The sequence below is a fragment of the Ciconia boyciana genome, chromosome 6, assembly GCF_034638445.1.
Source record: "Ciconia boyciana chromosome 6, ASM3463844v1, whole genome shotgun sequence".
Taxonomy (NCBI): Eukaryota; Metazoa; Chordata; class Aves; order Ciconiiformes; family Ciconiidae; genus Ciconia; species Ciconia boyciana.
Window position 1 is genome coordinate 66,611,019 of NC_132939.1, and position 27,664 is coordinate 66,638,682.

The 27,664-nt window shown below is 45.2% G+C and overlaps 1 protein-coding gene across 4 annotated transcripts in view; it reads left to right on the forward strand.

The window, feature by feature from the left end:
- SLC35F4 (solute carrier family 35 member F4) overlaps window positions 1–21,167 on the forward strand; it is a 131,430-nt gene extending 110,263 nt beyond the window's left edge. For 2 of the 4 annotated variants that reach the window (XM_072864679.1, XM_072864681.1), the window contains 6 exons: window positions 1,413–1,710; window positions 9,320–9,539; window positions 16,360–16,485; window positions 17,711–17,903; window positions 19,673–19,762; window positions 20,761–21,167. In XM_072864679.1, coding sequence (XP_072720780.1) covers window positions 1,413–1,710; window positions 9,320–9,539; window positions 16,360–16,485; window positions 17,711–17,903; window positions 19,673–19,762; window positions 20,761–21,002 — 1,169 coding nt within the window. In that variant the 3' untranslated portion in view covers window positions 21,003–21,167. Of the gene's footprint in view, window positions 1–1,412; window positions 1,711–9,319; window positions 9,540–16,359; window positions 16,486–17,710; window positions 17,904–19,672; window positions 19,763–20,760 lie in introns of those variants that run through there. The other 2 variants (XM_072864680.1, XM_072864682.1) reach the window with 2 other exon arrangements.
- The last annotated feature ends 6,497 nt before the right edge of the window (window positions 21,168–27,664 follow it).

Here is a 27,664-nt window from a genome sequence, read left to right on the forward strand (position 1 = left end):
GATTATCCTCTGCATGTTTTTAATAAACCTGTAATTTTATTTAAATTCTTGATTCACCACTAAACAATGGAGCAACTGAATACTGATTATTTTTAGGAAAAAAAATACAGCATACAATTACAATTACAAAAAGCTTCATGTCCTGGTTAGGAAAATTCTTGATTGCACATGCACTCCCTGCTACAATGAATCGGTTTTTAGAGGTAATGTTGGTCTAATGTAATAACTTTGAACCTCAGTTTGACATTTCTTTATGGCTGCAGCAGAAACAGTAATATAAAAGGAAAGTAAACCTGGGTCTGAAAGGGTACCTTTTTCACATTTAAGTTGAATGTAGGACAGCGTATGCTCTCACTGCAGCGGATCTATAGCTCCTCTTAACGTCAACAGTTATAGTGTTCCCTATATATATCACATCATGTGTTGATGCGACTGATAATTGAGAGTAATAGTAAAGACTAGCTGCAGGTCAAGATTTTTAGAAGGAACTCCTGTTTCTTCTGTCAGACTGATGTGATATGTTCTAATGGGGTACATGGTTGGAGCTCAGTGCTGCCACATGAGCTCGTGGGGCCACAGCGTTAGTGCTTCTCAGTATCCAACACAGTTTCAGTTTCTTTTGTTTTCAGCCGGGATCTGTGAAATCAAAATAGGGTTCATGGGTTGCATCTCTGGACGATGTGTCCGGAGAGCAAGTCATCAGCCAGTAAGATTAAATTCTCTACGTGCTTCGCACTTCTGATAGGAAATCTGCAGTGGTCTGCAGATTAGGTCTGAAAAGTACTGTACTAAAATGGGAAATGACAAATTTCCAAATCCTCCTTGTTTATGTGTAGAGGTTTATTTCTAGGCATGCCAAGCTTCAGTTTTGTCCAGTTTCCTTTTTTAACTTCAAAAATGTAAATACACTAACTTGACTGAAAACAGCCTTTCTCCACTTGGCTATATAAAACCACCAAACTGTTTCTTTTTCTCCTCCCAGCTTGCAAATAAAAAAAGTAATTCCTGACTTAAGATCTTGAATAATAAGAACTTGTTCCTGGCTTCAGAGGTACAGGCTCAGATAGATAGCTTTTATCTTGCACACATGCACAGTAATTGACTTTATAATGTAGTTGGTCCCAAGGGATGTAGCTCTGTTCTAGAGGTTTGGCTGACAGAAGGAAAGAAGGGCTGATAAACCAAACAGTGGCAACAGCTTAACCGTAATGCTGTTACCTCAGGCCTCAGTATTGTGTTTGTATTTTGTTCCTATCCCCTTGAAATGACAGACACGGTATTACTGAAGTATTTCTGTGCAGGATTTCAGTGTTTGTGGGGCATAGAGGAATAATAGGGAGAAGGCAAGAATTGTTTTGAATGCGTTCATTATGTGTACAACCCTTCTCTTTTTCTATTTTTTTTTTTTCCAGGAGAAGAAGGAACACAAACGCACACAGAGAGCAGCAGCCAAGAAGCTGAAGGACAGACACGATGCCAGTCTTGCACATCCACATTTCTCAAGCTTATCTGGAGATTTCTGATCATTTTGTCTGTCTCTTCCTCCTGGGTCGGGACCACGCAGTTTGTCAAAATCACGTATGAGACCTTTGACTGTCCTTTTTTCATGACTTGGTTCTCAACAAACTGGAACATTATGGTTTTTCCCATTTATTATTCTGGGCACCTTGCAACTGCGCAGGAAAAGCAGTCTCCAATCAAAAAATTCAGGTAGGCTTTATCATGGCAATATCCCTTTAAACAACCTGATTTCTGTGGACTGAGATCACTGTTCTTCTCAGTTTGACCCATGGTGTCAGAAGGCAGAATAAAGGTCATGCTGCAGAAAATCTCATTCATAAATAGCTTACAGAAGGCTAACAAATGAGTGATATATGCTTGAATAAATGGATAATTGATTGTTAGAGGGGTTTTTTACTGATATGAAAAGGTCAATTTGCTTACAATCTTCTATTATATTATCTAATATCTCTATATTTTGTGTTCATGCCTGGATCAGGCTTCCACTGGCCATTATTTAATCTCTTCTGATCCATTTATGATAGAACAGTAGCGTAAAGTCCGACCAAAACAACTCATAGTTGAGAAGGTGCTCAAACCTGAGGAGATGGTTTCCATGAGGAAGACCATAGCTTGCTGTCTATGCTCAGCAAGAATAGCAGGATGAAAACTGCCCTCTCCTCCTCCTGCTGGATCATAGCATGGAGGAAGACCATCCTAGTAGCCTTCTCTGCTCTCTTTTACATGTGGTAGGAATTAAAGCAGGTTGCGGACTCTTGGCTCTCCTCCCTCTGTGGCTCTGAGGGTTAAGTTGGCATAGGGGAGTGGCTGTCATCCCGAGGAAATGATTTGAAGGCTTTGTCCCATCTTCTTTCAGGCTCCACATGGAAATACCTCTTCCTCTGTGTTGTGAAAGCCAGGGGAAAATGTCTCTCTGATCCCAACCTTTCCTTACGCCACGTGGCTGCGTGTTGTAATTGAACTGTCAACCTCAAGTGCAAAGCAGCCCATAGTACTAACTATAACATTGGTCTGCAGGGGTGGAAATCTATAAATCCCTCTTCAGTAGCCACTGTGAAATCATAGAAAGACAAGGTTGGAGGGGAACCCAAAGAGATCATCCGGTCCAACTACCAGCACTGCAGCAGGACCAAGCTGGCTTAGCTTCACCCTAGCCGTTTCTTAAGAAAGCTGTATCTAACCTGTCCTCAGGGCTTTGGAACTACCACCACGTTCTGGGACAATTCATGTCACAGTTCCTCCTCCACTTCCATTACTCTACCAATCTGATGATGAAGTAGAAGCTGCTTTAAAGGATAGAGCTAAATTCAGCTTGCCAAGAGATAACACACCTTGCCCATGGAGGGAAGAAATTCACAGGATAATTTTGAGCTGGGAACCAATTCTGTTACTCCAGTGCAGACTTGCTTTGAAAACAATCTTACTGACTTCAGCAGAATTGTCTGTTCTGCAAGGTATTAACCAGCGTGTGGCCCGTACCTTGTTCCCACTGACAGAGGGTTCAGCACAGCTGTCACTGAGCACACAGGGAATTCAATTTGTGACTGTCAGGCTGGAGTGTAGCAGGGCCAAATTCTTCCTTTGTCTGCTGTTGCCAGGATCTGGGATGTAATTTGGCCCTAAATTATCATTTCTGTCAAATCAGCGTGACTGAAATTGAACAGTTGCACTTAATTAACTGTTTTCTGAAAACCCTGGTGCTTTGTACGTTAATGATGCCTTCATTCAGATTCTTGCTGGAGTACTTGTAAGAACATTAACAGTGTTGGCTTGGCGTCTGGTTATGGGGTAAAGAATTAACAAATGCACAGCAGATAAGGAAGAAGGTGAGAATAAATATCCCTGCAGACAGATTCTCTGCAGTTAGTTGGTTGATTATATATACATCAGAGCAAAATTTTGGGCAAAACATTTGTGGCAATGCATAATAAAAGTATGCTTAAATAATTGATACATTTCCCAAGCTGTTAGGAGTTCAGCTTTTAAAGGTGAGGACACATGCTTATGTGCCCAGAGGAATTTCTCCACACACAGAGATGTGAAGTAGTTTTGTGAATGTGTGGAAACAGGAGACTAGTGTTAGAGCTGATGGGCCCATGGAAAGGCATCTTCCGAGGGTATTTCCTACTCCAGATAGATCAGGAACTCACATCCCAGGGAGGAGGTAACTGCTGGCAAATACTGACTTTATGATGGGGACCAACTACTTGGTCTGCGCCGTGTTATAACTTGACAAGCCATACTCTTTCAGTTTGGGTATGGGAATGGACATCTCTTCAGGATGAGCGCTTGATTTTCTGATTACTTAAAGAATTGAAATACATCATTTGTAGTTTTTAAATTTGGAGAGTTATAGACAGATTTAGTTTGGAAAGCATCTTTGGAAGTCATTCAACCCAGCCTCCTACCCAGAACAGGGTTATTTTCAAAGCTAGATCAATTGTTTGTATAATTGCTTGGTTTGCGTTCTTGATATTGTTCCTGTTACAAGGCTTTTTATTACATTTTGTAAGATTTCTTGTTGCTTCATTTGCTGGTTTTATTTCTGTGGAGTAGCTAACTCTTGTCAATAAAGCCCGTCCTGTAGGGATTCCAGGCCTGCCTCAGAGTCCAGAGGTGATTTGTCTTTGTGTTTCTGGAGGATGTAATTACTCACTAGGAGCTTTAAAGACATATGACATTTTGTCCAGCAGATATTCCCGGTGGATCAGAACAAACAGTGTCCATGATATCTTGGCAGAGATCAGTGATCATGCGAGTGAGTTGCAGAGTGCTGCCCCACGCTGGCAAAGCTGTATAGGGCCACTGTTACTTTAATAAATCCCACCTGGAAGGATAGAAGTCTCAATCTTCAACTTTAGATTGGCTTTCTGAAAGGTTTATAATCTTTGAGATTGTAAATTGTGTATTTCTGACCTTTCACACTTTACCTTAGAGATTAAATTTTGTGGTCTTAGAAACTAACTCATGGTTATTACCTCCCAGCTGCATTTCAGTAAAGTATCTTGGTTCTCTTGAGGCAGAAGACACAGCTCTTGGTATCCCCTCAGTATTGTAGATAAAAAGTATGTCCCACATAAAGATCTTGAAACTCCTTGCATTAGTGGTGAATAAAATGATCTGAAGCTCAGTAAGCTCAGCAATAGGAAATCTAGCCTGCCAGTATTTACCACAGCAGAAGACACTCCACAGACTTGACATAGGATCCTAATAGAGTTATGATTTGGAGTAGGTGGATGATATTTTCAATGTCAATAAATTTTGCCTCCCCATCCACCGTCTTGGCTTCTCAAGGACAAACACTGTGACATTCAGCAGCTTTCTGCCAGAATATATCCACGATGTAATAGCTGAGGTTAGTCCTACAGGCGCTATGCAGCCTTGAGGCACTGGCTAGGAAGAGTGTTGGTAGGTGCAGGTTTAATAAATATGAACATCTTGGGAAGAGTTGGTTTTCTGGCAAGAAGGATAACAAGATGTGAGCATCACTTGCAGTAAAAACAGAGCCATAAGTAGCTGATATTTGCTGTCATCTGTCATCTGCAAGTTTGTCACCTACAAATCTCTCCATCTATGTTGCAGCAGTAGCTCAGTCCAGCTTCCTCAGCCACTTTCAAAATAGCACTGGAAATCTAGATCTTCATGGCAAAGGGCTTTTCAGAGGAGAGATGAGGATCTTTGTTGCCTGAAGCTGCTCCAACCCCGAATGGCTTAACAGTAGGGAGGAAGACCAGCAGCAGAAAACCAGGGCTTCCCTTGGACCATTCCTGTTGAGAGACAGCATTCCTGAGCCAGACACTGCTTATGTGAGAGGTTCACACACAATTCCCTTTCCTTTTGCTCCAGCTCTTGAGCAGACAAATACAGCTGGCCAGGCTCTTTCTTAATGTTCAGATTCAGTCAGTCCTGGAAAACAATTCACCAGTTGTTTAACCATCGTTACTCCATTCCGTGTCTCTCTCCTGAAATGGAGCTGGAAGAGATTTTGTTGCAGCAGATGCCATCATTTAGATAGAGGACCAAATGACATAGTAACAACTTGTGCTCACAAAAGGTCCCACAGTGCTTCTTGCTACCATAATGTCACTGGTGGCCTTGCCAAGTTTTAATCTGGGTGATGTAATTACATTTGCTGTATTCACGTTACCCCAGGTAGCGTCTGTTAGCTCTGTTTTTTCTGTAAGCTGTTTTAAAACCAGCTGCTGCATTACACTCCAGAGGCTGCTGTGTGTCAGGGGTGAATAAACCCATTCTTCTGCAGGGGCTGGCATCAGAATAACTAAGAGGCGATGCAAACTATTTAGTGGGTGCCAGAGGCAAAGCTACATGACTGCCTGAGGTGCTGTAATTCCTGAGAGCATGGCACACTGCCCAGAGCTGATGGCTGAGGGCTACCTGCAAATAAAAAGAGCTATTTATGTTAGAGGGCAGGTTTTAAATAGACTTCTTGTGCATTTGGAAATAGTTTGTGTCATAGTTTCAGGGTCAGCTGCCCTTAGATATGTCTCTGCCTTTAAGACAACAGCCTACAGATATTATCTGTATGGGGAGGGATCCATGGAGCCTCTCTCCAGAGCCCAGGGTTTTAATCACTGTCATGTCGTGATGACTCCTGCAAGTTTAATTTTAGTTGCATGCCAAAGAGGCTGAGTTAACCACTGAGCAACCAGCCCTCACAAAGCCCGAGGCAATCTACTGTAGCCATGACTGGGAAAATAAAGTATTCTTCCTATCTCCTCACTCACTAGGCATTATTCATGGAGTTCTCCTAGGCACGGAGGTGACTTCATCAGGTCTCTGTCTCACTCAGCACAACACTGTCACAAGTCCTTGCTGTTTATTTTTAATTGAGAGGTGAGGAACCACTGGCCCCTGTTTTGTCTGGTCATTGTACGCTGCTGTGTGTGATGGAGGCTCTTCCATCTGCTTAAACAGTCCATTGCCTGCGGCCTGTGAAGTGTTTCCAGATTTCTTTTCCTAGCTGTGAACCTGTGCTCGTCCCTCCCACTGCTTCTGGGAACTCAGAGATAAGTGACATTTGCAATGTTGCCACAACTGCCTCTCCCAAAGGGTTGACCAGCCCACAGAGTCCAACCCAGAATAATACAATAATCACTGAGGCTTCCTCCTTCCGAGGATTCACAGTCAGGGCACTTCAGACTCCATCCTCCTGACTCTGCTCCGAGTTTGCCTGTATGCAGACATCCCAGAGATCTGCAGGACAACAAAACCTGACCCATTCTGGCATCCTCCCCCAGCCTTTTTGGCTTTGGAAGCCACCTACCCTCCCCGTGGATGGAGGAGCAGAAGCACCGGGCTTATTCCCAGCATCTCCCTGGCAGTGGGGGGCCACGGTGGATGACGGGTGTAATTTCCCATGGCAGATTTGTAGAAGAGCTTTTCCTGCTGCCTGCAGACTCCACCAGAGTGACGTGTTTGGATGGTTTTGCTATTGCCTTTGTATGCTATCAGCATAGCACTGGGGTACTTAACTGCGCCCTGCATTACTGTAAGCAGCCCAAGCACCCTTCTCTCTTGTTTTAACACAGCACAAGCTTGTTTCCTCTAAGACAGATCCTAACAGCTTCTGAGACAGGTTGGATTTACAGCTGTGTAACGATCCAATCGTGCATCAAAACCGATGGCAGAATTCCCACTGGGTTGGAGAGAGCAGACTCCGTGCAGGTCTGCAGTTCACCACACAGATCTGTTCTTGCCAGGAGACGGGCATCCTGGCTCTGGTGTCATGTAATGGTGACACAGCCACGGTGCATCCAGGTCAGAGGACACCTGTCTTGAAGTGAGATGTAGCCTGAGCTCAGAATCACCCTCTGCATCCACCTAAGTCTCAAGGGGAGAAAAACATCTTTTAAACATAGACTGCTATATCTGCATGTCAATGAACGTTCAAGTCTGTGCTACCAGTGAGCCCATTCTCACACAAGGAAACTCATCACCTTCAACTCCTGTTGAAATCAGTGATACAAAAGCCTACAGTCAAAATTAAGCATTAATTTATTTGCTTCACTGAGTATTTGTGTTGCATCTCAGATAAATCATACACACTGCTAGCTATTCTCTTTCTATGTGTAATGTTTCTGTTCTGATCTTTGGAGAACAGGCTGAATTCTGAGAACGTCGAGGTCAACTAGAGTGAAGGAGATAATTAGCAGATCCGCCTGCCTGAGTGTTAACTTGTTGGACACCCTGGCACAGAGTTTGAGAAAGGAATTTATTATTACCAGAAATGACTGCTTTGTACCCCAGGTCATTTTAGTGTCAGCAGGGAATTAATGGTTATTAAGTACAATCACAGAATCATTTAGGTTAAGACATAGCTGATCTCATGTATTACATAGATGTTATTATTCTACTTTCCTCAAAACAAGAGTGATGGTTTCCATTCTTAATAGTAAAAAACTGCAATATTTTTAACAGCAGAATTCCCCAGAATTACTAAAAATGGTTTAGGAGACCTGGAAACAATTCTGTCTTTAAAGGCAAAGCCAAAGCAGGATAATTATTACACCGCCACCCCCTCTCCCCACCAAATAACAAGTGTTTTTGACTTCACATTGCAGTGCGATCTTCGAAGTTACTAATTAGTTCTCCATAATTAGTTTTTTAGCAATCTTCCAAACACAGCCATATTTGGCTGTGAATACTTTGGGGCCCCAAGGCTTCATGGCATTTAGATTAGTCCCTTAATGTTGCCTCGTAAGGATGTGTTGCAGGTTGGTGGTACCTTGGTTCACTCCATTGGTATTTCAGTTGTATGAAGCATTCACTTCTGGGACCTTTCATGTTTTGAATAGACGTGTCAGAGAGCCTGCCGTGCCAAGAAATGAGGCGTACCGGGAATATCTTGAGGAATACCTTTAACCAAGAATGCAGACAGTAGAGTTGCTAAAAAACAACCTTCCTAATTTGGGAAAGGTAGAGATGTTTCAGGAGGGATGCAGTGATATGCCTTTAATCAAGCTGCACGCTTGAGTACTCAGTCTCCCCTTAGCCCACGCAGGTACCACTTTGCACAGGAGTGCTGTCCCTGAAAGCAGCATCTTCGGAGCTGACCCTTTCCTTTTGTGAAATCCTAAGAAGTAAACAGCTCACAGTTGCGTGTGTGATACAGTGTTTGGGAAGCTTGAGATTTTGTTTGCAATTTAATCCACAAGTAAATGTCTCTAAGCGAACACAACTTTTCACTGTATAATAAAATAAAGCTGTAAAATACTCTTCCCTCCCCTTTCGTTCCTTTTCTTACGCTCTTGTTTGACTGGCTCAGTCCCACTGACTGGTGGCTCACTTTCCCACCATGGTGATGTGCCTGGCAGTATTTTTGAGTATCTTTAGGCAATTCTTAAAGCTTACTTGGCCATACGTGAGAATATATTTCAATAAGAATGAAAACAGGTTTTGGAGCAAAGCAAGAAAAAATTGTCAAGCTACAGAGAAAAAATTGTGGTTATAATCCCTCTGTTCATGGCCTCTAAGGCAGAGTCTGGGAACTGTTGGTGCATTATAGATAACCTTCATTTCTGTGAGTCCCTGGGATTAGTGTTGCGTAAAGTGTGGTTATTCCAGGTAAGTTACTTCTTTTCTATTTGCGAAATTGCTGTTTTAAGAAGATTGTAGGTTATTTTCTCTATGTGAATTAAACAATAGATTCTTATGGGTGTGCGGAGTAGTTAGGAAAAGTATTTAATTGAATGCGATAAAAGTCTAATGAATGTTTGTTGTGCTGGAGTGAATGCTAAGAAAAATCCCAGCTGAGTTTTAAACTCTTTTCTTTTCATAGGGAATGCAGTCGGATTTTTGGTGAAGATGGTCTGACGCTGAAACTCTTTCTTAAAAGGACTGCTCCCTTTTCTATTCTGTGGACTTTGAATAACTACCTGTATTTACTGGCTTTAAAGAAGCTGACAGCCACAGACGTCTCTGCCCTATTCTGTTGTAACAAAGCTTTTGTCTTCTTGCTTTCTTGGATTGTGCTGAAAGACAGGTTCATGGGAGCAAGGGTAATGACATGCCGATTTTCAACTCTCTCTTGTTTTCGTAATTGCCCTTAAATCCATAAGCTATTGTGCTGTGATAGTACTGCCGCATTATGGTATGTATATACCATGAAGCCATTTCTCATTTAGTTTTATGATGCAAGCCTAAGCCTGAAGGTCACTTAGAGAGCTCAGACTCCAGAGGTAATACAATGTGGGAATTTCAAGAAGCTATTACATCTAAGTGTAATTTGATGAATTAGAATAGGAGGACTTCCAGTTCATATAAACCTATTCTGTCTTGGGTTACAGTGCTGAAGTAGTCAATTAATTTTATTTTAAACATAATGATGAATGTTTACATTCTAACCAAAGCAATTTTATTCCTTGTTTGGGTAGATAGCTGTTTTCAAGATGTAATCTGTTTTTCTTATGCCACCCTATTTTACCTACACATAAATGCATACACATGTGCATATGCCAAATGTAGTTTAAAAGGGACAACAGCTGTTTTGCATGAGGGTGTATTTTGCACTAAAGTGTTATAGGACTCACTGGCAGTAATATGGACCCTGCAAAAAGAAAAAAAGAACTCGAGCAAAACGATGTGCTCCTGGATCTGGGGAAAAGCAAGCATGTTTCCTGTAATTTCACATACACAAATCTCATAATATGCAGCAATTTAAACTGTTGGCTTTATACCTTGGCTAAGGAGTAGCTAGGCCTTCTGCCAGTTCTGCTGATGCAGATTCCCACGTTGAAATGGCTCAAGGCCTAATGGTCGTGTTGGGTACAATCCTGATTGAACTATCAAGAGCCTTGAGCTTCATTAGGGACTGGTTGGGACAGGTGTGGTGCCTGTGACCAGAAGGGGCCACCAGCAATTCGACCTAAGTTCCATGGAAAGCGTGATGGATCAGGACACTCATCTGAGTGGGCTCATTTTTTAAAAAAAATGAGGGCAGCAGCTTTTTTTGATTAATAATGTGATAGAAGGGTTCAGAAATGAAAGGAAAAGGCATCCTGTTTTGCAGGCATCTGATCTAGCTCTTGGAGCAGACACCAGCACACTGAAGAGAGCACTGTGCTTGGGATTTGGGAATGGAAGAGGAAATTGCTTAAAGTAGAACAGTTCCTCTAATTTCCCAGTGAGACAGGACTAGCTGGGCAATTAGTAATGGCATGGGGCCTGAGCACCTCAAGACGTGTGCCATCACACAAGTGAGCTCTTGGGTAGGGATCTGCCAGAAGGGTTTTGTTGGACTGGCTCAGCAGAAGGTCTGTCCAGACCAGGCAAAGTTGAGGAGGTGAACCCATGTTTCACAGACCTGAGCCATAGTGCCCATGAAGGTACAGATGCGGACATTTCATCTTGCAGTGCTAAAGCCAGACACCTGTATATCGATTTCATATATAATTTAAAACATAGAAGCATCAGGTGAATGCAACCTACCCTCAGCCTGCTGATGACTAACTAAGCAGCGTTTGAAATCCTCAGTTCTTCTCTACAGAAATCAATAGGAGTGGTAATTTCTGAGGCTGTAATTCCCTTCTCTGGCCCTTGATCATCTCAGCTTCCAGCTGTTATTACTCACTTGTGTAAGATGATACTGAGTCTAGCTGAAAAAATAGGAAATTTTGATGCCTTAAAGCTAATTTTTTTCTAAAAACAACCTCTTTCTAGAGGAGTAAGCACAGCTATTGTATTTTCCTACCCTACTCTCTTAAAGAAACCTAGATGAAAAATACTAAAGCTATTTTCAGTTATTAGTTATTTTTCATTGACTAAAAAAAAAGTTGCTATAAATATGCATTAGTATTAATGCTGTAAACATCGTCAGGTTTGCACAAGAAAAACCTGGCAGAAGAAGTGAACAGCAAATCCTGCACATAAAAGAAACTGTTCTGCTGCTAACTGGCAGATTCTGGGATGCACAGTGCTGGAAAGGTAATTAGCAGCATTTTCCAGCAGCCCTCCTGCCAGAATAACACTTAATGATGTTAATAACCACGCAGGAGAGTGTTTGAGAACTAAAACACGACAAAACAGCACAGACCCAGCCTTTTGTGCTTTGAATGCCTCTTCTGCTGTCACCCCCTAGCCTCTCAGAGAGCAAGTGTAATTAGGTTATTTGGACAGTAAGGGGATGAAAAGAAATAAGGGCTTAATCATATACTCTGAGCCAGTGTTTTTGCAAAAGCACTCAGCACCCAGGAGCACCGCCAGTTTTTCAAAGGAGCTCAGCTCCTAGCAGCTCTTTCTTAGCTTCAGAGCCGTCGGGCATGTCTGCAGTGCATCGGAGGTGGGGATGCAGCCGGTGCCTCTGTACCAGGGACAGCTTTCATCCACCTGGGCTTGAGAACCAGCAGCTGTCAAGGCTCAGCGGCTCTGCAGCAGATTTCCAGCATCGCCAGCTCCCTGCCCGCCTGGTTGTTGCTGCAGGCAGTCTCCAAACTGTCTCCAGGCGGCCAGCAGCCTGACGGCTCTCCGATCCCTGAGCTATGTGCCGGCACACCGCTCCCGCACACCCCGGAAAGCAGCTGCCGGCCAGGCTGGGGGGCTGGATTTTCAGATGGACTGTCTAAAGACAAACCTGTCTTGATGGCCACCTTATGGTACGGCATAATCTTGCCTGTGGAAGCATTGACTAGCTGTAGAAGTGCTGCTGGGGGCTCCATGCAGAGATCTGGCTGCCCTGGCTGTGTTTGAGCTACCTGGAGTGTGCGTTGTGCAGTGAGAGCCACGTGCCCTCAGCGGTGATGCTGTAGTGTGGGAAGGAGCTTGCACCCAACCCGAGAGAGAAAAATACTAGCTGGAGAAAGAGTATTCCTACGAGAAGGACATATACAGCAATTACTATATAGCTATTTACCTATAAAAGTAGTGCAGGTAGACCTTAGGTACTTTGAATACCTACTGCCCTGCACAAGGAAACATAGCACAATCCCTGCCTGCACTGTAATATTCTTTGCTCGGGCATTTCTGAACATCTCACAAATTAATAATGTATCCATGTTACACTGGACTTCTGGAAGTCCAGACAGCTTTGGCTCAGAGCAAGCACAAATATTTAAATATATTTGACTTCATATATTTGAGTAGTTTGTTGGCTTGTGTTGCTTAGATTTAGCCACGTGCTTAAATGTTTGCATGTTTGAGCCCTTGGTTGTGTTTCATCTGTGAAGTTGAATTAATGCTTATTAGGTAGGTACGGAGTGGTCTGGGGACATTTTTCCCCCCCAGAAGGTTGGCTGTAGTCTGGAGGCAGGTTTCTTTACTACAGCATCTCATTTGCTGCTGTGCTCCACATGGGAAAAAAAATCCTCCTGAGTAAAATGTTGGTTGGCCTCAATCTCTTCCAGGGGAAAAATGAAAAAAAAGAGGCAGGCTAATTTCATTCCTTACCTAGGAGGCTCCAAAAGAAAGTTACTACCCTCTTCCATTAATTAAAAGCCTTGTTTAACGAGCTGTCAGCTACAACAACCAGCTTTGCTTCACGGTGACCTTGCTGCTGCTTGTCAGCTTACAGAAGCCTGCAGGATGCGCTTTCAGGTTTCTAAAGCAAACACACGACAATTGCTAGGCAGGGGTCAACTGTGCTAATGCAGTGATGTGTAATCTGCAGGAAGAGCTTTGAACAAGGAACTTAAATAATGTTCTCACTGTTTTCCAGTGTCAGATCTTATTTATCTAATGTCTCCTGAGATGGTGCTCCATATGTGTCCATCATTTCAGTCGTTTCAGGAAAGAAAGTGCCTGGCTTTCTAAATATTTGATTAAATTAGGAAACTGTCTCTCTGAATTTGGTGTAGCCAAACTGGGAAGGTGTTTCTCCCAATAGGAAGAATCTCATATTGGGGATGATGGATCTACTCATTTCCACTAATACAAGGAAAGGACTCGCTTGCTGGGTCTGAGTGGTGAGTGCAGTAAGAGTTAAATCTTGAGCCTTTCCCTTTGAAGAAGGAGATAACTACATTGGACTTTTCTGTTTTGCCTTGTGGGAGACATTGCTTGAAATATTACAGCTGAAATATTACAGCTGACAGCTGAAATGCTACATCTGAATTTATGTGCAAGGCAAGATGTATAGTGCAGCCTGAGATGAAACCAGCCAGGCAGTGTAGCAGGGCAAGGGGGGGCTTCTGGAAACTGGTAGGAGGGGCTGTGCTGATGGCTGAGAGGCCCTGAGTGTAATTCTGCGTTGCTTCAAGGCTGGAGTTTTGTGGTATTTGTGTCCTAGGATAAGCTGTAAGGAGAACAGCAGTATTACACAATTATATTACTAATGAACTATTCACTAAACCAAGGGTAGGAGGGAGAAGCTCTGTAGGGACCGTTCCCGTTGAACGGGACTGAAACTCATTCTAAGAGAATTTAACTTTGTTTTGCTCACAGGTCCTTGGGTAGATGTAAGCTCAGGGATCAAAATAAGTATTGCTGCATCTTGGGTGATGGTATGTGCATCCTGTGCCAGATGTGCCCTGACTTTCCAGCAGGGTGAACAGCAGAGGGTGATGTCTCCCAGCACACCCCAGCTCACTTAAGGAGCGAAGGCCAGATTCCCATTTAGGCACTGGAAAATGGAACGTGCTCCCCTGTCCTCCCCAGCAGCTCACCAGTGAGAGCCCTAAGTCCAGAGATGGCAGTCTTGGATCCATGTCCCTCCTCTGGATGAAGGGACTCAAGCCCTCCTCCCAGGATGGCCCGACTGCTGGGATGTGTTATTCTGGGAAGGAGGGGAGGGAAGCTGTCTGGTCCTCTCCTGCTAAAGCTCTTCCAGATCTCATCGAACCATTGCATTACACCTGAGAGACTGTGAGTATGTATGTGACTCCAGCCCTTGTCATTAAGTTGGGGGACGTGGATTTCAAGTGCCATTTCATGGTGAATTTGGAGGTATCAACAGTATCTTCAAGTTTAGGTGACAGCTAGGCAGCTTTGTTGAACTGTATCTTGGAGCTTCGATGTTTTAAATAGAAGTAAGGTGGGATATAGACATGCACTGTGGTTTGTGACTCTGCCTTCAGCACTGCGACTGCAATGCGAGGGGGGTACCTGTTTGCCTCAGTTAGTGGTAAAATACGGCTAACAGTGGGAGGGAAGTACTTAAAGCTGCACCCAGGAGATAAGTTCCCCAGTGAAGATGTTGGCCTAGATACCTATGGGATTTAGGAGCACTAACAGTTTTCCCTATAGTCTCAGAGATTGGCTCCACCCTGGGAGCTGATTCTTGGTTCCCCATTGTCCCCCATGTGTGGACACCTTTACCTGAGTCAGGCATGTGTCCCTGTCCCGTGTGTCCCTTGAAACATGGTTTTGCTCTACTGACTGGCTCTGTTGAAATTGTTTTGTGGGATTTTTGTGCTTATTGCCTCAGTCTGATTCACGTCTGCTTTGTATGAGTATCAGTAGGTTTTCTGGGACTCTTGGTAAAACTGTGTGAGATCTAAAAGTCAGGCTTCTCTGCAAAAGGGCACATGATTTGATCAAGATGCCTTTGTGTGGTGTGAAGCTTGGGTTTGTCCAGTAGTAAATATTTCTTAAATGAAGTTTAATGAGGTTTTCCAGGGAGCAAGTGTCCATCTCACATTGGTGTTGGCTCAAGAGTTGTACCAGAGCTGCAGGAGCAAGAAGGTAAAAAGCCCTGCCTGGCTCAGCAGTTGAGTTTGGGAGCCAGTTGGTGTGGCAGTGTTTGCCAAGGTTAATGCTGTCGAGGTGAACCACATTAGTTTCTTTCTTTTATGAATGGGGAGAACCTGCTTTGCCTATCCACTGGGGAGTTGGTGATTTAATGGATATCTGGGAATAGAAAACAGGGTCTGAACCTTAAATGTTGCTGCTGATTCTGTAACAGCCAGCTTTGGGTATCTGCATTTGTGCATCTTCTGCTCTACACCCAGCTCTAGTACATGAACAGCCTTTTTATAATGATAAGATGTTTAATGTAATACTAATTTTTTCAAAAATTTCTATTAAAACCCCCTATCTTTCAGAAATGGGGCTGTGATTTTCCAGAGGTCTGAGGAAACACATTTTGCTCTGTAGTCCATGGAAGCTAGGTATTCAGTGTCTTTGAAATTCAGACTCTGTATTTACCTGTTGAGGGCAATTAGGTAGAGAGAGGGAGTTTTTCAAAGAATAAAACATGTCAGGATCCCTACCACTTCCTTAAGGTCCTTGGAGTCAAGACCCAGGATTTCAGATAAGGTGTAGTTAATTATTTCTGTTCTTGTTCTTTGAAGCTCTTTAGAAGCTCTGTCTGGGATTTTCAAATGAGGCCAAAAACCTAAGCACAAAGGTAAAGGCTTCATAAAGAAATTTGGTCCAAGAAAGCTGGCAGGACTGTTAGGAAATACCATGCACAACTGGAGCAGCCTGGAAGAGCAACCAGTGGTACACTGGTATTCCACAGTACAAGGGTCATTCTCCTGGACTGATGTCCAGGAAGGTTGCCCATCTAAGTGTTTGCATTTCAAGTCAAATTGGTGGCATTGCTAAATGTTTTTCTTGTTGTATAGTAGAGCATAGTGTCTTAAAATTTGGAGTCATACCTCTAAAGTGGATGTTTAGCTTATAAAATACTTAATGATGGATATTCTGTCAGTAGGTCCCAGGAGAATTTGCAGTGCTATAGATCCATATCACTATCAGTGCATACACTTTCATTATGTTTTACATCTCTCCCAGCTGTACATAATTTTCCCTATTTAAGGGAAAGCAAGAAAGCTTCAAGTCAGAGAAAGTAGCTAGTGATGCTCATTAAAACCCCACGCAGCGATAATCTCTTTCCGTGTAATGAAGTTGCACTGAGCTTTACATTGCTTTGCTTTGTCTGTGCAGATAGTTGCAGCAATAATGGCAATCACAGGAATCGTAATGATGGCATATGCAGATGGTTTCCAGGGTGATTCAATTATCGGGGTAGCATATGCTGTTGGATCAGCCTCTACATCTGCATTGTATAAGGTAGGTCATAACTGTTTGTTAGTATTCTTATATTATTTAACATTGGGTGTTAAAAATGCACGAGTACAAAGCAAATCACTATAAAATAAATTTTTTATTTTATTTATCCCTCCTGCATCATTCGTATTGTGACCAGGCAATGTCACAATGTCAGGAAATCTATTATGAGGGTAATTAGTTGTTAGCTGCCAAATATTCAGAATGACTTTCCTTTATGAGCCTTTAATGAAATCTCCATTACTATGCTGCTAGGAGTTTAGGATCATGTTTTAATCATTTCCTGCCACCGCAGTTTATCGACACTATTTCGAAGGGGCTTGCCACATGCAGCAGGGAGAAGAGCCTGAATGCGGGTAGTGCTGCTTTCCCTGAGCAGGGATGGACGGCTCATCCCTGGTCTGCACTGCAGCTCTCTTGCGTATTCTGTGCTCGTGCTGGGCTCGGAGCCCCTGTGTGTGCCTGGTGCAGGGGATGCATTAGAGACATGCAGGGCTTTGCCCCCTGCTTGAAAGTAGTGGCTGCTCTTGAAGGTGAGGGATGAAGAGGGCAGGGATGTGTCTGAGTTGTTAGAAATAGGTCGGGCTAAAGGTGGCTGTATTTATTGTCAGCTCCGAGGGGGTGAAGGGTGTGTAAAGAGGAGAAGTTTGGAGTTAGTTGTAGTGGGATGAGAAGTTCCCTCCCAGCTTTAGTTTTTGTTTGTCTTGATGATAAATTTGTTGTGACCGTTCAAAGTGCATGAATTTAGGCTCATGTAGGACAAATCCTCCGTGAGGCTTGTGCTGCCTGTGAATCTCCAGGCTAGACTCTGCTCTCACAGCAGGTTCATGCTGTGGAAATCACTGAAGCCCCCTCACAAATCCTAACAATGCCAAGCACAGCCCAAATCCTGTAACCTTTTGTTGCATGAATGGTATTGTCCTTGGGTTCTTAGTTACACTTGCTCCTTACAGCATTTGTGTTAAGCTTTGTTGTACAGACTCAACCATCCCCGCTGTAATAAAGTGGTATCCCCCTCTGTGCTAAAACACAGGAAAGGGCAGAAATCAGACCAAAGTTTCCCTTGCAAAAGTTCTGTAGGAAAGGGCTGGGTTGTGGCACACTGTCCTGGTCAGGGCTGTCCCCATGCCCCACTCTCCCCAAGGGAGTGGAGGACTCTGTGCAGGAGGACTTTGCTTCTCATGACAGGCATGAAATCTAAAACCCTCGTCTCTCCTCTCCTTTGCAGGTTTTGTTCAAGATGTTTCTTGGAAGTGCAAACTTCGGGGAAGCGGCTCATTTTGTTTCTACCCTGGGCTTCTTCAATTTAATTTTCATCTCTGTTACCCCAATCATACTGTATTTTACAAAAGTGGAGTACTGGTCCCCTTTCTCTGCTGTGCCGTGGGGTTACCTGTGTGGAGTAGCTGGCCTCTGGTTAGGTATGTGATAAAAAAATATACTCATTTTTCTAGCTCTTCTCCCTCCCTCCCCCCCACCCTCCCCACCCCAATACAAAATTAGCCTCAGGCACAAACAATCCCGCCCCCCGGCCCCCTTAAGCAGCAGAGCTCTCTCACGGATTAAATCTGATCCCAGTGCAAACAGGTACTTCTTAAAAAATGATTCATATTTTTCATAAGAAGCCTTAATACTAACATTAATAGCAGAGAATAAACATGAAGCAGTCATACTAATTGTCTGCTTTTCATCTTTACATTCCTACCGTAGTTTCACTGGTATTTCCCTGTCTCTGGCACAGCTTGATTGCTATAAATCCAATTTCAAAGAGCTGCATGTACGCAGTAGTTCCTGGCACGCTCTGTGAGGTGTGTGTGCACTGACACCGGGACCCACAGCACTGGGGGAACATTCTGTGGGTGCTGCAGGGCTCTGGGCAGAGCTTGCACAGCTTTGCGTTAGCCTGGAAAGGCTGGTGCTGTTTATTCTCCTGCGGTCTTCACCTCCCCTCCGCTCTTCTATAACACTCCCTCCTTCAGAGCCACAATTGCTATCCTCTAGCCAGGCAGAACAGCTGTTGGATTCAGCCCAGGGGCATTTTAATTTCCAGGTATAACAACATCCTTTCCTTTAGTCAAGTCTCTATTATTTCATAAATGAAGAGGTTTTTGTCTCCACTACAAGTATATTAAATGGAAACAAAGAGGCTGTCATTGCCCGGTACATAGCCCATCCATGCAGCCGTCTTGAGACATGGTCGGGCTGACAGCTGAGGTCCTGTGAGCACCTTGAAACTGCTCTAACCTGAATTGCAGCTGCTCTGTGAGCACCTAAGGGACAAAAAGTAGGGATAACTTACCACCCAGAGATCTACCCTAGCGTATAATCCCAGCCAGGAGGGAAGAACCTTGCGGAGCAGGCAGACTTGCTCCTTTTACGTAGGGGACTCACCAGCAAGACTGGGTGGTGGGTGATCAGGGGGGACCTGGGGTCCTGCCACAGCACACAGCACCAGCCCTGGCTGCGAGAGCTGGAAGAGCACGCTAGGGAATGGTATGAAAGGGAAGGTTTTGTGGTTTGCTTTTGATCTCTCGAGGACATTGGAGATGACTGGGAATGCTGTCATGTAAAAAAAACCCAACCCGTGAATTAAAGGTGTTGAACATTTGTACTTCGGACAACTTTCATTTTGCCTTCAACACGGCAGCAAGACCGCGGTGTCACTCCAGTCTGCTAAGTTCGCAGTTAACTTCATCAGCTAATTGTATTTAGCGTCCTTTAGAGTATGAGTTCTTGCTGCTGTCACCTTTGGTGTGTGGTCCAGCTAGAGGGGTGTGGGGCCTTTCATCAGTGAAACGTCCTACTAAGACAAGGACAACACAGCCTCAGCCAAGAGGGGAAGCTGGGATCACCGTCCTTCTGGTAGGAGGAGAAACGATGGCTTATGGCAGCAAAACTAGGTCGTTGGTATCTGATTAAAACTTGGACAAAGCTGTGAAATATGAGTGTGATAACCTTGGTATTACAGTTTGTGAAAGGACGTACAGCCCTCCCTCTTCCCCCATGCAGAACTTCCCCTCATTTCACACTCATATACAAAAAAATGAAAATCAATCACTTTTTGACAACTACATTATTGTGGTGTGCATACTGAGCATATAGGATACTTGTAGGGTCAAGGTGGAGGAGAAAAGTCTCACTCTAGGGGTTTTCCCCATAATCATGTATTATTTTCTCTGTTTTTCCCTAGCTTTCAATATTCTGGTTAACGTGGGCGTTGTGCTTACATACCCCATTCTGATCTCTATCGGCACAGTGCTCAGCGTCCCTGGAAATGCAGGTACCAGTACCATGGTTGTTGGTGGAAAAATAAGCACACAGGCACGTAGACAGCAGAAGCAGTTTATTGTCTAAATAGTCAAAATCTGTTGTCACATATGTCAAAAGCAGTTCAGTCTCCTTCGGCTTCCATGGATGCTCCTGGTGATGGTGGGTGTTTCAGTTGGTGAAAGCCTTTTTTTTTGTCTTGCCTCCTTTCTCTGGGAGCGACGGGATGTGTCCATACCACGCAGAGGAGAGGGCAGGCTGATCCCCAGCCAGCAGCCCAATGCTGGTTGATGCTGAGATGTGGCAGGGGCAGCGTGCTGCTGCTGCAGCTCAGCACTGTGCTGGTGACTTGCCATGCAGCAGCGGGGCAGGGTGTATATGTGGAAGTTTACTCCAGTGTCCTATCTTGTTGAATAGCCTCTGTCTCTGCTCTTCCAGTTTCCTCCTCCCCCCTCTTAGCCTTGCCACTCCAGGTATTTGAGCATGTTTTCAAAGAAACATCTATTTTTAGGGGAATGCAGATCAGAGCTGTGAAACAGTCAGTTCCTGTAAGAGGCTGCTGAAGGCCTCAGATGTGCTGTTGTTGCTGGTTGTGGAGTTGGGAGGCTGGGCCTGAAGGCATCAACTCCAGCTTTCTGACCTGCATGCTGCTCTCTCCCCATCACTGGTCCACGCAGCCCAAGGAAGCATTACGCTGATGAAACCTGCTGTAGATAAAAGAGTTACCATAAATTACCTTCCCTCTCAGAGCAGAAATGGAAACCTTGAGGCTTAGACCGGCCCTACAAGGTTTCCTCAGAGCCTGCGTGAATGTGGTGAGGAGACGTGGCACTTCCAGTACCACGCTCTCAGGTCAAGCTGTTCTCTGAACTCAAGGAGCTGGTCACTCTAGAGGATTGAGAGGAACGTGGCCAGAGTGCAACACGCAGGTTACGGAGATGTGCCAGGCTGGTCTGATGCTGTAGATCATCCTGCTGCAGTTTTGACGACATTGTTGTTTCTTCTTCACAGCTGTGGATCTGTTGAAGCACAAAATGATCTTCAGTGTAGTGAGGTTGGGAGCCACCATCATCATTTGCATTGGGTTTCTGCTGATGCTTCTCCCTGAGGAATGGGATGAAATAACCCTGAGGTTCATCAACAGCTTGAAAGAGAAGAAAAGTGAGGATCATGCCGACGACATCACAGACTCCAGCGTACACACAAGAAGCAGAAGTAGAGCAAATGGGACAGTGTCTATACCACTAGCTTAGGGCTGGTGGACTTTAACTGCACGCAGATGTATATTCTGTGAATATAGCTTAAATTTCCTCACTGCTTGTATGCTTAAAAATGACATTTACTCTGAACTGGGGATGAACTGTAAGATAAGAGAAATACATCTATAATAAATGTTTACATTTATACACTTATCAAGGAACGGGTGTAAATAACTACAATAAAATGTTTTGTAATAAAAACCATTTAAGCTTGTGTCTTACTGAGCTGGTGGGTTTAAAATATGGATCAAGTCTACATCATTTATCTCCTTTTGCTGGCAAAAGTAGAGCCATTCTCAAGGATACAAATATTGGATATTTCCAGCTAAATCTCAGAATTGAACATGTCAACTTACTTTCAATAAAGTGAGCTTTCACTGAGGTAGTAGTTTTGGAAAGCCATTTCAAACCTCTTCCGGCATTTTTGAGAATTCATTCCTGAAAGAAGCTGATGTTCACATTGATATTAGGAATTATTATCAGAATAAATATTCTATGATGTGCAAAACATTAATTTTTCATTAAGTTACGTTATTGTGAAATATGTGATGAAAGCTATTTCACACATAACCTGGACATGCTACAGTGCTCTTAGCCCAGAGGCATGGCGCTGGAAGCTTGTCTCCTCTCCATTGCGTACTGTGCCTGCAGCCAGTGGAGATCCATGGCTCAGGACGGATGTCCCAACCCACGTAACACCCAGGACATCAGTGGGGGCAAGGGCACGGGCAGGCACTGCTGAGCCACCTTGCCTCCCAGTCTGGGTGGAAGAGAGAATTCCGTTGCTGAACGTAGGAGAACAGCGTGTTTATGTGGGCTGTTGCCAATTAAAGCAGTTCAAACTACTTTTGCTAGGGTTGTAGATGAGCAGAATTTCTACCTGCCCTAGTCACCCAGACTGAGGAACCGAGCTGATGTTGATCATACCCTCGACTCCAGGACTGCTGCTACAGCCTTTGCGGGCTTCACACCTTGTCCCAGCCTTTGCTAAAGAACCGACCCCACTCATGACACCCATGGTGTACTCCAGCCTGTGACCGCGTAGTTGCAAACGTCCTATAAACCTGAAACCATCCATAGCTTCGCCCCCCTGAAAGGCACCAGGCTCCAGTGCTAGCTCCACATCCCTCCCAGAGCCACGCTGAGCTGTGCCTCTTTCCAACACCAATTTTCTAGCGGTGGCGCTGAATTTTGGATGCCTATAGTAAAGCCCAAAATAGCCTCATTTATCTCTTTTTCCTCCCAGAAAAGCTGCACTCCCAGCTGAACAACAAGCTTCTCATGAGAGACTGAGCACCCCGCATCGCCAGCGTCCCTGGGAAATGTCAGTTCCTATTTTCTACAGCTTTTCCTTTGGGCCAAACACTTTTCTTAATCTCCACCATGAAAAATCTTTCAAAAGCCAAAACCAACTAACCAACCCGCCCAGTGCCTTCCCTAAGCCTATCACTGTAATTTAGGATGGCTGTTTTCCGTTACAGCATTCCTAGGATCAACCACGCAAGATGACTTTCATATGCAGACAGAAGTTATTTTTTCTTCTTTTTAAGAAGAATAGAAACAACTGGAAAGTAACGCCGATTGCTGAGCTCTACTGGCCTGCCCGCTGTTTGTGAGTTTGATTAGTAGCTACTAGGGGGTTTTTGATGGTATTTCTGCCAGAAAAAAAAATTACTAGGGAAAGGAAGTGTTTGTTATTAATAATATCAGTTGTATGATAGCAATGTTTCTTACTAAAATACCAGAAAGAGCACACCCAGCACAAAGCCACGATTTATTCGGAGGCTGATTGCAAGCTCACCTCTCCGCGAGCACATCCTGGCTGGCGAGTCCTAACGCACCCCTTGTACCGCACTGATGCACGAGGGGGTCCCACGGGAGCCCCATGGTTTGGAGACGTGCCCGGGGGCATCGCTGGTCCCAGGGCAGAGGTGGCAGTGATGGGGCTGGAGGGTGGCAGGCAGCCACGGTGTCCCCATGGCCATTAGGGCTTAATACTGCTGCAAACAAGGCAATTCATGCAAATAATAACAAAAAGCACCTTTTTATTTGACTCTCTCCTATTTGATGGTTTTTATCTTTTAATGTTCATGTCTAAACTGTTCCGTGCAACCAGCAGAGCTAACAAAATACTTGTGTGTATTTTAAAAAAAAAAACAAACACCAAACTTGGGCTCTTTCATCACACAACTGCACAATTAGGGCTGTAGAAACCAACCCAAACCACCATCCCCTTTGCACTAAACCCAGAGGTGTAAGGGTTGGGTGCACAGTCTCACACGGTCTTTTAAAAATCCCTTCTAGCATTTGAGTAGTGGGCTCAGCTCCTTGTCTGCTGCTTTCAAAAGGAGCTAGACATTTAAAATGTTCTAAAAAAGTGAATTATATCAAACAGGAGATACTGAAGGGACAATACGGCTGAGAGCAAACAGCACATGGCAGCTTGGGCACCACCTCAAGTCGATTTTTGGCGTTGATATACTCGTTTACACTAACAGATAGTTTGAGAGGTGTTTTACTGAAATTTTAGCTCCTGCCAAACTGAACACATGGGAAAAACAAACATTTCCTTTTAGCATGCATTGATGAGTACATTTTGGCAAGCAGCCTCATGGCAGCATCTTCAGGCCTAGGACTGGATCCTTCAAGGAACCTCACTGAGCATTCAGCAGAGAAAAATCATGTGAAATCCCTGTGTTTGAGTCAGTTTTCCCCTACTTGAGCTGTCTCATGGCCAGGGGCACAGCATGTTTCTGTGCCAGCCTGTCACTCTCTACGAGCAGACCCTGTGCATGGCCCATCCTCGGGGACCTGCGATCACTCTTGCATTTCTGCAGGCAGGAAAGCCATGTAAGCCCCAAGGCTAGCAGCCACCTTCCGCCTCATGTCAGGCTTAACAGACAATGTCTAACCCAACCCAAGCTTTCTGCTAGGAGCGAGCATCCCCCGTGTTGCTGCCTGCACAGCAAACGGCGCCGAGGGTTGAACCGGGGCTGCAGAAGGCTTTCCCCTCTCTGCCACCGCTTCGCTCCCCCCAGCCCCTGCTGTGGGTGGGCAGGAGGGATTTGCTCCAGCATCCTTCCCACCATCAGCTCTGGGTAACGTCCACGGCTGTGGCCACAAGTGCCCCAGATCCCCAGAGGCAAGCAGATAACCAACCCCTCAGCTGCATCGTGCCCAGATGCTTTCCAGCGGTGCTCGTCCTGCTCAGCAATTCGTTAAGGCCCCCTCGTTCACCCGCTGCCCAACCCGCAGTTTATCTTTCTCACTAAGCGAGGAAGGTAATTGTTTTCCCTAGAGCGCAGCTCGGCCTTTCAGCCGGAGAAAACCCATTAAACCCAAGAAATCAGACAATAAATGGAGGCTATTTTGCACGACCGCATTGATGATCCATCAGAGGAATGCAAACCAATAATCACGCCCGTCAAGTGACCGATCAGATGTGGTTACTTCTGCCGCCGTGGGAGTCTCTGATGAGCCCTTCCATCGTCTCCAGCAATGCGAGGGCTTCATTTCAGTTGCACCGTCTCATTTGCACCCCAAGGAAAACGCCAGTTTTGATCCAGCAGCTGCGTTATCAGATTCTCCTTCACTCCAGGGCCCAGCTCTCTGGAAGGAAAACAAAACGTGCTGTGAATAACCCGCTTCGAGCATCACCGCCTGCCCGCACCCTCTCCGGAGGGCTCAGTGACCAGGCATCACGGACAATGTTATCTCAGCACCACCGCTATCCTCAGCCTTGGCTGGAATAAGATTAATATCCCCTGTTAATACGAGCAACAAGCAGCAGAGGGAGGAACGAGCCATATTTCTTTACTCTACAGATGTGTAATAACGGGATCTATTAGTCGCACTGGTGTGTATCCCAGGCAGTGAAGTGGTGCTGGATTATTTTCCTCTCTTCACTGCTCTGTTCGTTCGCGCTATCGCTAGCTAAACACGCTGCAAGCACAATGAACGACAAGAAGCCTATTTGCATCATTACGGTTCCTTCTGCTTGATTCAAGGGCAAAACCTGCATCGGTCTCTGCAACGCATCGCGTTGTTGCAACCCATCTCTTCCATTTGCCTTCCCAGCAGGTAAAAGATGAAGGGGATAGGAAACACTTACCTGACCGTGCACTCTTAGAATCATAGAATCGTAGAATCTTTTAGGTTGGAAAAGACCTTTAAGATCACCGAGTCCAACCGTTAACCTAACACTGCCAAGCCCAGCACTGAACCATGTCCCTAAGCACCACATCTACACATCTTTTAAATTCCTCCAGGGATGGTGACTCCACCACTCCCCTGGGCAGCCTGTTCCAATGCTTGACAACCCTTTCGGTGAAGAAATTTTTCCTAATATCCAATCTAAACCTCCCCTGGTGCAACCTGGGGCCATTTCCTCTCGTCCTACTTACACCAGTACATCTTGGCATTTGGGGACTTTTTTGCCCAGTGTTTTGCTTTTGGACCTTAAGCTTCCCCCCACCCCGATCTCTGTGACAAGCTGCGATGCTCTGACAAGCGCTGCTTTCCCCGTGGTTTGGCACAGGATACGCACTGTGGAAAGCAACACACGCAGCACACGCAGCTGTGACAGTAATTTAAAACTCATTTTCAAGGAGAAGTTTCAAAGCAGAGGCAATCAGCCTCTGTGGCTCGACATCAGATGGGCGCCCTGTGCCAAATCCTCCCCTTGGTTTGCCTTTGCTCCACGCACAGGTGAGTAACAAACAAAAATGTCCTGCCCCAAGTCATGGCAGTGCCCTACCCTTGGGCTTTTCCCGGTATCTTCCTTAAAACAAGGGCATCAGGGCACTCAGGGATCAATGATTTCATTTTGACTACAATAAATTTGCTGGAAAATCCAATTCTGGCAAGATCAGTATCACTTATAAGTTCCAACTGAATTTGGTGGAGGGTTTCAGGCAATAAATGAAATGGGAGAAAGGCGTAAAGAGTTTTCAGCTCTCCTGGGAGGGACCATGTGCTGTCCCTAACAGCAACGTATGGACCAAAACTCATTCCAGACCCATGTTTCTACAGCACAGCGCTTGGGAATCGAACTGAACCTTAAATACAGATTGAAGGCTGCATTAAATAACCCCTCCGTTAAAGAAAAGCTTCACAGCACCAGGAGGGCAGTGATGAAGCCAGCCTGAAGCTCAGGCATGCCTCAACCCATCCTTCCCCCCACCAGATGCCATCAGCTGGTGTTAAAGGCAGGTTTAAGCGAGGGGGTTAACACAGGATTACTTTCTGCTGAAGCAGGGGCTGTCACCGCTCACTCTCGAGCCGAGCAGGTCAATACGATGCTGATAGCCACCACCTCCACCGCCACACATGCACAGTCCACCCAACACCCTGCACAGCTGTGGTCCAGGGAGCCCAGGAAAAGACACAAAGGGGTAATTTTGGCCCAGCAGTTGCAAGTGATAATATTTGGGAGCCTCTTCCAGTACCACTGGGCCCATCTGGGACCCAGTTCAACCCCAAGCTTGCTCTCGGTTTGCCCCAGCAACCTGCAGGAAGGGCATCTTTTTGCAGCCTGCCTTCCCCCCCCACCCCAAACCCACAGCTGCTGCTCTTGACCCTCTTTGCTTCACAAAGTAAAGGCATGCAGACATCAAAGCGCAGCTCCAAAGTACACAGATGCTGAGATTTTAGGGATTTGCTGGGAGATATTGGTCATTAACTGATGCAGCATCAAGGTGCTGAGCAGTGCTGTCGGGCTGACATCCTTGGGCACGTGTACCCCAGAGCTGTGCTGCAGCAGGGGAGGTGGGCCCAGCGCTCATGAACCAGCCAGAAGGATACTGCATCACCTGGAAATGCCAAAAGGAGTGTCTCTTCACCTAGAGCTCCTCCGGATGAAGTGCTTGGAGCAATATCAGCCTCAGGTATGACTGTCCCTTTGCAATCCCCTTCCCTAAATCACTGTACGACAGGCCTTGGTGCCATCCTGCACAGCAGGTGAGGAAACTATACCTGGCTTGGAAAGAAACCTGGCCAAGAGAGGGGGCTTGGCAGCATGGGGAGCAGTGGGACCCTACGAGGACTTCAGCAGGGCCAGGGCCACAGCATCACACCCAGGTGAAACACCCAGATACAGGACGACAGGCGCTAGCTTTAAGATCAGCGTGGATTTTCCACAGCTCCGACACATCCGTCATTCCATTTAATTCACAATTTTCCCAAGCTGCTTAACAGGAATTACCTGTTCTCAGCAGGGGAGGAGGAAGGGGGGGGGGGGTGGAAAAATAGACATTAAGCATTGAGAAACTCAGGAGGTAAGCAGGGTGTTGATTTTATATTTTCATTTGAAAAGAAGAAGCAGAAAAAAACCACACAAACAGACTAAGCTACTCTGCTCCCTCGCACCCTGTGTGACCTGTTGTAAAGCAAAGTCACGAGTGATGTTGGTGCTTTGCAGCTGAAAACATGAACCAGCTGGGTTGCTCCAGGGATGAATAATTTCTTCTGGGAGGTGCCACCCCTGGCTGGTGGCATTTTGCAGCTCAAAATCTCCCCATTTCCATCAAGGGGGAGCCGAGTGGTTTATCCATGGATCTACTGGCCATGAGCGCTGGATGCTCAGCTCTACCATGACCTTCATTTCCCTGCACAACCCTCCTCCCAGCACTCCTCTCCCAAGAGAAAAGCCAAAAGAG